The 10,926-nt window shown below is 47.9% G+C and overlaps 2 protein-coding genes and 1 non-coding gene across 3 annotated transcripts in view; all 3 read left to right on the top strand.

Moving 5' to 3' along the window:
- The first annotated feature begins 581 nt into the window (after positions 1–581).
- Positions 582–6,386, top strand: C11H12orf57 (chromosome 11 C12orf57 homolog). The gene is made up of 3 exons (XM_072129893.1): positions 582–1,224; positions 2,603–2,779; positions 3,499–6,386. The coding sequence occupies exons 1-3, from the start codon at positions 1,158–1,160 to the stop codon at positions 3,633–3,635; spliced, it is 381 nt and encodes a 126-aa protein (XP_071985994.1). The 5' UTR covers positions 582–1,157; the 3' UTR covers positions 3,636–6,386.
- Positions 871–925, top strand: LOC140106808 (U7 small nuclear RNA). Its single transcript, XR_011850867.1, has one exon. It is a non-coding gene; the product is annotated as a U7 small nuclear RNA (small nuclear RNA).
- Positions 6,387–9,705: 3,319 nt separating the features above from the next.
- The window catches only part of PTPN6 (protein tyrosine phosphatase non-receptor type 6), a 42,782-nt gene continuing 41,561 nt past the window's right edge, over positions 9,706–10,926 (top strand). Inside the window, exon 1 of the mRNA XM_072129885.1 lies at positions 9,706–9,818. The gene's annotated coding sequence lies outside the window, so the exon portion shown is untranslated. The remainder of the gene's footprint in view (positions 9,819–10,926) is intronic.

Genomic DNA, 10,926 nt, shown 5'->3' with positions numbered 1-10,926 from the left:
ATATCAGGAGGACACAAGATGAGAGTGGCTACAATCTGACATGGGGCTGGGGGGACACAATGTGAGGGGAAGTATGAGGGAAATGACACTGTGTGGGGTTGTTCCTTTTGTCCCTCTCTTTTCGGTGGTGCAGGAGTCTTGAGGTCTCCCGCTCACCTGTCACAGCAAAACCCCCTCAATTAATCAGACCAAAGAAAAGACCCTCCACTCCACCTTATTCATAGAGCACGGGGTCGCCCCACCTAATGCCATCCGATGTAAAAAACTACAACTCCCATCATACCCTGGAGTTGTAGGTTGGTGACAGGGTCCGATTAGGACTAATTGGACGCTGCTTTGCACCAGTACATGCTAGGAGTCCTTGTTTTTTTTTCTACGTGACATGATAGGAGTTGTAGTTTTGTATCAGGACATGATGGAGGTTGGCATTTGACAACGTGGCATGCTGGGAGTTGTAGTTTTGCAGCAGTTACAGGTTACACAGCACTAATTTATGGCATTGTCCATGGTAACCAGCCTCATTTTGGAAGCTTACACCCGTCTCTTCGGCCCAGTACTAATATTTAATGTCTTCTCTGCAGGAGTCACCCAAGGACATGGCGTCTCGCCTAGACACGCCCAACGAAAGGGTTACGCCCATTCTTCTTCTCCGCCGGCCAATCAGTGCTCAGTAATCTGCATATTTCCCTGGGATTCATTTCTTAGACTATTCTCCATATATATGATATAATTATCACTCCTAACATGGCGGCCGGGGTGTGCTGCGGTCACCGGTGTATTACGTCACTCCTTAGTGTGGTGTGCAGGAGTCGCCATGACTGTGAGAGAGAGTGCGGGGCAGGCGGGGGGCGCAGCCTCGCTTTCATCTTCCGGTTTAAAGCTCTTTTGCTAATTGTCTAGAAGGTTCCTGGTAACAGGAGCCGCATGAAAGTGGTTAAAAACAGAGAATTCTGGGAAATTCAGTTGTGTTATGGTTACTAGAGGCAGGTATAGTATTAGCGTCATGTGACCAGCTGTGCAGTACTCCGGCCAGCAGAGGGCGCTCGGGCGCGGTCACTCCGCCGGGTCTCGCACAATAGAGACGCGGGCCGCTCCCAGCGTCTTCATAACACACCCGGTACATGTAACGAGGCGGCGGCAGTGTCCAAATCAACGCCATGTCCAGCCTGCAGAGACCGGCGCCTCCCGCGCAGAATGTCACCCTCAGCCTGGAGCAGGTCAAAGGTAACTGTGCGGCGTCTGACCCTATAGACGTGTCCATGTATACACCGTGTATATAGTGAGGGGGGCAGAGGCATGTCATACACCCTTGTGCCATCTCCTAGTAACACCCCCAATATATGCCAGTGATACCCCATTAGTGCCCCCCTACATTGTAGTGCCAGGTCCAGGGGCCCATAACAGCCAGTGATGCCCCATTAGTGCCCCCCTACATTGTAGTGCCAGGTCCAGGGGCCCATAACAGCCAGTGATGCCCCATTAGTGCCCCCCTACATTGTAGTGCCAGGTCCAGGGGCCCATAACAGCCAGTGATGCCCCATTAGTGCCCCCCTACATTGTAGTGCCAGGTCCAGGGGCCCATAACAGCCAGTGATGCCCCATTAGTGCCCCCCTACATTGTAGTGTCAGGTCCAGGGGCCCCATAAGAGCCCCTCTACATGGTAGTGCCAGGTCCAGGGGCCCCATAAGAGCCAGTGATGCCCCATTAGTGCCCCCCTACATTGTAGTGTCAGGTCCAGTGGCCCCATAAGAGCCCCTCTACATGGTAGTGCCAGGTCCAGGGGCCTCATAAGAGCCAGTGATGCCCCATTAGTGCCCCTTTACATGGTAGGTCCAGGGCCCCCATAAGAGCCGGTGATGCCCACTATTGCCCCTCTACATGGTAGCGCCAGGTCCGGGGGACCCATAAGTCGGTCGTTGCCCTCTAGTGCCCCTCCACATGGTAGTGCCAGGTCTAGGTGCCCACTATAGTCATGCTGCCCCCATGTCCCAGTGGCTGCCGCTCACCAGGTCCTTATTGGATTCCATATATTGCCCTGATTATTTCCACATCCTCTATTGCCAGTAGCAATGTCACTTACCATCTCACACACATAAGTGCCCCTGAAGCACAAGTATTGACGCCCCCAAATGTGCCATCCCTTAAAGGGATTCTCCAGTTACCACACATCAGCAGTGGGGTCCTCCACCTATCATGAAAATTGTGGTCCAGTTCCTTGAACAAGTCTGGTTTTTACATCGCTCAACCTGTCACTGTATTAATATGAGGCAATGAGACCCCTATACTCACAGCTGCTCAGACCCCACATGCTATAGACTATACAGTGGACAGGCCAATGCTTGCGATGACTGGAAGATCCCTTAAAGAGTAAGTCTACAAAGTGTGTCAGTTTCTGGAGGAGGTTCACATGCCTTGCGGCTTCATTTCACCCCTACATTGTAGATGTATATCCCCCATCAATGTCCATGACACGCTGCCCGTGTTATAGGGTCTCACAGGGGTCACCCAGGCTGTGAGGGGCTCTGATTCACACACATTGCAGCTGGACATATATACAGGGATTGATATGTTCTGGATCTTTCCCTCTGTCTTCTATCGCAGAGGCATTAGGGGAAGTGCTGGACGCTTTGCAGTCTCCCACCGGCAGCGCCCGCCTGGAAGAAGCCAGAGAGAATTCTGGGAATGACCTGGGGAAGATGCTGCAGCTCCTGCTCCCCACAGCTGTACAGATCCAGCAGGAGGTGCTGCAGAGCTATGGATTCAGCCCTGACGGGGAGGGTAAGTCTCTGCTTGTGCTAATAGAAATGTGTCATTTAAAGGAAATCTACCATCAAAATGCATCATGATAAACAAGGGGCTCTTACTCTTAGATCCAGATCCATGACCTCCTTCCTTCTAAAATCAGATTTATAATTATGTAAATTTGCCTGATGGGCTCTGAAGGTATCACCAAAGCTTCTCAATGCTGTAGATTCACAGGCTGTTACACTGCCTCAACCTCCACTTTGTTCCCACAACACTTCCCCCTCCCGCTGCCTGCTGTAATCTCACACAGTGGGGGGGGGGGGGGGCTGCACAGTGTAACAGCCTGTGAAGTTACAACATCGGGGGGCTTTGGTTACATCTTAAGGAGCCCTCCAGACTCATTAGCATAATTATACAAGTTGATGTTAGAAGGAAGGAGGCTGTGGATATAAGAAGAAACCACAGTCACGGTGCCTGGATCTATAAGTAAGTGTTCCGGGTTTATCATGATGGATTTTGATGACTGATTTCCTTTTAAGGGGCAATTCTAGAAAAGTAATCTTCTGATCGTAAACCTGGGTGACCACCACAATCCAGTATCTATTCAATGATGATGTCATGTCCATACGCTGTCACATGAGTGACTATGGTGATGTCACAAGTCATCTCATGTTATGACATCACAAAACTGACACAGCTAATTCATGACGGAGTCGACACCTTCACATCCACTCTGGGTCTTCCTCTTTCAGGTGTCCTTCGATTCGCTCGTCTGGTGAAGTGCTTTGAGTCTCAGGATCCGGAGATCGCAGCCATGTCCAACAAGCTGAAATCCTTCTTCCTTCCGCCCCTGCCGCCGCACCCCGGGCTCCCCATCCCCTCATCATAGGACTCCACTGGGGATACAAAACACAGGACTGTCAGGACCTTACGTTGTTTTGTCATGTGTATATTTTGGGGGGTGGGGCTAACCACCAAAATGAGGACGCATCCTGGGGAAGCTCTGATGGTGGCACCCATTGCTACAACCCTGGTGCCCCAAATCACTTGGCAGAGCCAACCACCGACCTGCTGAAGTCTCCACGAGTGCCTGCATATCAACATCTTGCAGCCTAAGCCACTCCATCAGGTCCGGAGCTCTGTACCCCACCCGGTCACAGTTTTTGGCGCCATCCTGCCTCTCCGATAGCTCAGATGCCATCCAATGGACCACCGGGACTGTCCATCTGCCCCACGAGGCTCCGCCAGCCTATGAGGCCTACATTGTTGCTGGATCCCTGGCCTTGATTAGGGGGCCGCACCTGGTGCTGGCACAGCACTTGCTGGACCAGAGCTCCGGAGGTCACCCGCTGGCCGGAGGAGGCCTCTCTCGCAATCCGGATGCCACTGCTGGCCTTGGCAAGGTCTGGTGAGTGTTTGTGCGCCTCGGCCTATTCTGCTGCTGCAGCACCGGGCTCATGTTGTTCAGAGGACCACACAACCTGCACCTTCTCACATCCTCCTTGAGTGCTAAATTACTGTATGCATCTGTGGACACTCTCCCATACTCACAGAGGATCAATTGCTAGAACTGGCAGTTCAGGTTATGCCCAGGTCACCTGGGCCCCCATAGTTCCTAAACCGCCTCCTCCTGGCACATTGTAACACACATTTATTGCCAAGTTCCTGGACTACAGGGACCGAGAAGCCGTTCTCTGCCTGTCCAGGGAAAAGGGCAACTTGCAGGTGAGAGATGTGGAGGTCATGATATTCCCAGACTTTTCAATCTATGTCCAAAAGAAGCAGGTACAATATGTTCATGTCAGAGAACACCTGCATGATGTGAAATACGCCCTGCTCTATCCTGCTGGAATCTGCATCGTCACTGGAGATCAAGCGCGGTTCTTTGACACTCCTGATGAGGTCTCGGTGTGGCTGGATGCTAGGGGTCGCTGGCCTCACGTGTCTTTTTTTTTTTTTAAAGAGTCGGCACAGGATCTTCCTTTCACCTGTGGACATATATATTGTACAATTGGTGGGAAGTGGGGTTTTGTTTTTTTTGTGCCTACTGCACCTCTCCATAACACCACTGCGCCTCACCCTGGGGTTCCACTATATTTTATCATGTCAGAGGGGATGAATGAGAGAGTGAAGCGATCCCCGGTCCTCCGATACCTCAGGAAGCACCGTTTATGTGCCTACAGGAGGTGCACCTGAGGGCAATCGCCTATATTGACTTAAAAAGACCCAGCCCATTCGGGACTGTCACTCTGTGTTCTCCTCCAATGCTAGAGGGGTATCTATATTTACACATAAGCGTGTTTCTTTTACCCTGAAGCGGGCATTAATCCTGAAGGCTTCTATGTTATTCTGCACGCACTGCACCAAACACCCTTTTTAAAGGAGGCCTACCACCACGGATCTAGCTATTAAGGTAGATCGGTTGTAGGTGCCTCTATTGTACGTGAGGATAGCTCTTTTAAGGGCTGATCCTCATGTCCCCTGTATCTTTTTATAACTTTTATTGCCCTAATATGCTAATTTTCTAAAGAGGCTACTTGGGCATAGGCAGAACGCAAGCCTGCAGCTGCGCGGTCGCTGCTCCGAAGCCAGAGCTTCACATATGGAGAACTCTGGCTTTGCGGATGAGGGCGCGCAGCTACGCGGATATATGCGGGTAGGAAGATCAAAGAGGCTACTGGAGCGAGGAGTAGTGCCCTAGCCGGCTGAATCAGCTCCGGCTAATCCATGCCTCAGTAGCCTCTTTACAAAATTAGCATATTAGGGCAATAAAAGTTATAAATAGAGGATGTGAGGATTATCCCTTAAAAGGGCTATCCTCACGTACGATAGAGGCACCTACCACCTGATCTATCTTGATAGGTAGATCCGTGTTGGTAGGTTTCCTTTAATCCTCCTCCATAGAGGGGCATCTATTGCTTTATGCAGGGGTATGCTTTTATTATTACACCTCTAGTTTTGACGTGTTCACCCGTGTGGAATAATTCTGCACTCCCTAAACTTTGCTTGCTGCCTAATGGAGCTAATTGGAGGGCCAGGGGGGTATTCTATGTGGGAGACATCTGCGAAGAGTTCTTTGCAACATTTCAACAATGAAAATACTCCTACGACCTACCTAACTCGCTCCGCATGTTACACCTTCAGCTCCGCCATGCCCTAAATACAAAGTTCCCGGGGGACCAGCTGGTAGATGAGGCCCCTCGTTCCTGGTTTGTACAGCGGGTGCTATTCACCCACATGAAGCGGGCACCTGTATTGGCGATATTGGATATTTATTCATAGGAAGTTTCATCATAGAATTGCCATTTGCCTTCCATCCTAGCTACATAATCTATAGTTTACACACGGACCGTGCTATGAGGGGTGGCCCTGGGGTGGGGGCGCGGGTGCTTTGTTTTGCTTGAATTTGAAGTTTTTTGTACCAAACTGTATGACTGTACTGGCATAGGGTTTCCTTTGCACGTCTATTCTCATACCTGTCCTGTGCTGGACCATGTATGCATATTGTATGGTCGCCGCTCTTTTTCTTCTTTGTCTTCAATGGGTCCTGCAGGACCACCCTAAATGCGCCTTGTTTGCTGCAAAAATTGTATCTCCATGTTACCCTTAATAAAGTTTATTGTTATTTAAAAAATATAAACCCTATGGTATTTTTTTTTTTACCCAGTTGTCTGTGTTCACATTCTGGACCCCCATAAGTTGGCACTAGGAATTACTATCTCTGTGTAGGTTTGGTGAGAATCTGTGCCGCTTATCACTAGAAGAAGATAAAAAAATCAGACAAGTTAAAGTCCAACTCAGATGATGATGGAGATTTACATGGAAGGATCTGCTGTCTCTGTACATAGAGGATTTACTGGATTCCTATAGAGATCCTTGGAGATGGTGAGGGTTAGTGTTTTGGTAGCCTTAAAGGGAACCTATCAGTGGGTGGGTGGCCCTTGAACCTTCAGTTTGCCTTGATGCAGCTGGGGTTCAGGGTCCCTACCCTTTGTACCCTACAGCTGTCAGGCCGCCATGCTCCCAAGTTTATGCAGAGAAAATATGGTGGAAGCGAAGTGAGTTAAGATCACTCTGGATCCCTGGCGTATGCACATTGAATGGAGGTGTACTTACCTCAATAACGCTATGCACAGAACACATGCAACGGGGTCCAAGCCCTCCCATGTCACTGAGGACCCCTCCAGAATCTCGGAAGCATGGCCTGTATGGTAAACAAAGTATGGGATACTAAAACCCAGCTGCATGAAGGCATACTGATGGTCTAGGGGTCCCAAGGCTACTGGCAGGTTCCCTCTAAGACTGCATTCACGCATATTGCGTGTACATAATGTTTCCTTAAACACATTGTAAATGCAGCCTAATGGGATATTTACAGAATGACAATTTATCCTCTATTCCTAAAGGGAACCCGTCACCACGTTTTTCACAAATACAGGTAGTGGCAGGTTGCTATAGAGCTCTGGTAATTATCTGACACCCTGCTTATAGCTAAAAGTAGTTTCCCTCAGATCCCCATAAAATAAGAGTTGTAATCTATGCATCTTTGGAGCGAGTCGAGGGGCCGTGGCCTAATGTCATGTGATCATCACAGTACCTTTAGCTACTTAACATTAGCAAACTGTACCCCATGTACATATCTGACCACATAAAACAATCACAGCAGCCTCCATGGACCTCTACTCCTCTCCATGCAGGCTGCTGTGATTTAATGTGATAAAATATGCTGTGATTTCATGAGATATATACTTAGTGTACAATTTCTAATGCTACAAAAGCTTAAGGACCTGTGATGATGTGACCCTGGGCATATGACATTACAGCTGCATACAGAGATAGCAAGGGGAGGAGCTGCGGGATTCAGCCCGAGGAGGCCACGCCCACCTGGACTCGCTGTAGCCATGTTTAGATACCAGGTAAAACTATTGAAAATATGGGAATCTAAGGGGAACAATTTTTAGCTAAAAGAAAGGAGTCAGATAGTTAGTAGGACTCTATGGGAACCTGTTACTACCTGTATTTGTGAAAAATGTGGTGACGGGTTCCCTTTAAAGGAAATCTGCTATCAAAATGCATCATGATAATCCTTACATTACTCATAGATCCAGGTACAGTGACTGGTATCTTCTTATATGTGTTATCCATGGCCTCCTTCCTTCTAAAATCAACGTTGAAAATTATGCTGAGGAGCCAGATGGGCTCGGTGGGCATTAACAGCCTGTGATGTAGCTTCACAGGCTGCCACTTCCCTTCCTCCCACTGTGTGAGATTACAGCAGGCAGAGGGAGGGGTAAGCACTGAGGGAGCAGGGGAGGTTGAGAAAGTGTAACAGCCTGTGAAGTTGCAACATAGAGGGGCTCTGGTAACCAGAGCTCTTCTAACTCATCAGCACAATTATAAAAATTGATTTTAGAAGGTAGGAGGCCATGGATAACAAATATAGAAAGATTCCCACAGTCACGGTGCCTGGATCTATGAGTAAGTGACCCTGGATTATCATGATGGATTTTGATTGTAGATTTCTTTTAAGCGTACACAGCCACAGTAGGCATACTTGATCAGTGATCCAATCCCAAGGTGGTCTCCTGGACTGTTCTTATGACCGATGTGGTACCGCTGATCATACCCCCAATGATCAGACATTGGTCACCAATTTTATTCTGTTCTGCTATATCCCTTTAACTATTGAGTGGTAACTGCAGTCAGCTGATACATGTAAGTAAAATCTTAAAAACTGGTGCACTAAATAAATGACAGATGTAATACCAGCACTGTCCTCTAGACTGCACTACTAACTGTTAGAAAAAGTAATGACATATATTAAAAATAAAAAGTGGAAGGAAAGCCCCGAGTGCTGCAGAGGAGCTGCTATTTCCCCATAGGCAGCCGCTGCAATGACTGAACCAATACTTAAAGCAGGTGTGACCACGTAGACTGCAGCCAGTATTGGGTATTGTCCCTGCAGAGATGTGTAATCACACCTTGTGTATGGTGTTAGTAGCAGCAGGACTGTGGTATGTGGATTTATATTCCAGGATCGTAGACGCCCTGGGGGAATATCCTCACAATGTATCTATCTCATTGCATTTTATTGCTTCATAGCAAGTAACGTGCAGCAGATTAATGCACAGAGCTAAGAGCACAACAGGGTGAGGACACCCTAGTGCTGCGACTATCCTGAAATATAAATCCATACGTCACAGTCCTGCTGCTACTACTAACATATGCAAAGGTATGATTACAGATGTATCCCAGGACAATACCTAAAACTGGCTGCAGAGAGCACAGAGTGCAGCTGTGTGAGGATACATTCCCAGTGCACTAGATGAAGAGTCCTGGGACATAAAATACAACCTGTGACATATTCCATGTTTCTGGATTTTCTACCAATTTTCTTTGGTACAGTCCGTCATCTCATTTGTCATCCAGCTTTCCCTTAAAGTAAATCTACCATCACAATCCATCATGATAAACCAGTGGCATTACTCATATATCCAGGCACTGTATCTTCTTATCCATGAACTCATTCCTTCTAAAATCAACATTTACATTTATGCTAATGAAGGGCTCTGGGGGTGTTACCAGAGCCGCTCCATGCTGTAGCTTCATTGGAAATTACACTTTCTCAGCCTCCCCCTAGCACTCCCCCCCCCCCTCCCGCTTTACCTCCTGTAATCTCACACAGTGGCAGGAAGATGTGCTCCTGCACAGTGTAACAGTGGATCTGCAGCATGGAGAGTCCCTGGTAACACCCCACTCCCCAGAGCTCTTCTGGCTCATTTGCATATTTATAAAAGTTGATTTTAGATAAAAGGATAACAAATATAAGAAGGTTACCACAGTCACGGTGCCTGGATCTATGAGTAATGTCCCTGGTTTATCACATGTCGGCCAAAGAGGACAAGTCAAGGACTTCTACTGAATTGATTTATTTTTTTCCCCCAGCAGCTTCTATGTCCACTGTGCGGTGTCGCATCCAGATCACATGACTCACGGGTAAACATCAGCGGCTGCACACGAGGTCAAGAGACTGGAGGATACAGATAGTGGATCCCAGCCGCCATAGTGAAAGGTGCATTCAGCAGAGAAATGCAGGGCTGGCTGATGCCAGAGAACAATAGCATAGGAAGTAATGTCAGCATTAGGATACTGTAACCCTGCGCCGCAGCCCTGAATGCGGTGATCAGCGTCTGAGAGACTTTCCCACAATCTTTTCCCAGCTTTTAGAACCAAAATTGAATATAGAGAGTAGTTTGGCCCAGAGCGCTCAGCCCTGACTCTGACGCATGTCTATGGTATCTCTATAAGATAAGAAGCTGCAGGTGACGCTTATCTTCAGACAAAACCAGGTAGGAGCCGGGTCTGGCAGCTTCAAGCTACGAGTTACCCATCCTACTGGGCTTACCCTTAAAGGGAACCTGTCATCAGCAACTGGCCTACTAAACCGCTACCAGTAAATTGTCAAGCATATTGTAACATTGTCTAGTTTCTGTTTCTTTCATGGCACATGGTGATGGCATCATCCCCCAAAATCAACTATGGAGTAAGATGTAAATTGGTTGTATAAAGTCAAGGAGGAGGAGAGTGTAACACTGAAGTCAAGGTGGAGAGCTCTGAAGGCCTCCTCCTCTGTGATTGACATCATGCACCGGACTTCAGGAGATCTGGTTAGTGATGTCTCTGGATGCAGGACCTTTAATTACAGCAAAGGAGACTTTCTGTGGAAGAGAGAGCTTGACTTCAGTGTTAAAATCTCCTCCTCCTTGACTTTATGCAGTCAATTTACATCTCACTTCAAAGTTGATTTTTTTGGGTGATGCCACCGCACTGGGTCACAAAAGAAACCCAATCTGGAAGGTGTTCAGCTGCTTGATAACTGGTAGCAGTTTATTAGGTCAATTTCTGATGACAGGTTCCCTTTAAAGCGGTTGTTCCAATAGAGTTACATTGTAACCCCGGGGGTTGCTGCAAAACTTTCTGTGATCTTAAGTCACATTCACAGCAACCTCAGGCCGTGAAGATTTTGTGATCTGTAGTTTTGGATGTCCCAAACTAGGAGTGAAGCGAAAGAAAAGAGGAAGAGCATCGCCTCTTCTTTATTTATTCTCACCCGTTAAAGAACTGCATCAGAAAACCTCAATGTGTGAACACAGCCTCACGGTTGCATGCGCTTTGTTGCA

The sequence above is a fragment of the Engystomops pustulosus genome, chromosome 11 (genome assembly GCF_040894005.1).
Source record: "Engystomops pustulosus chromosome 11, aEngPut4.maternal, whole genome shotgun sequence".
In the NCBI taxonomy this organism is placed as follows: domain Eukaryota; kingdom Metazoa; phylum Chordata; class Amphibia; order Anura; family Leptodactylidae; genus Engystomops; species Engystomops pustulosus.
The sequence above is the reverse complement of the archived record's forward strand: the minus strand, read 5'-3'. Positions and strand labels throughout refer to the sequence as shown.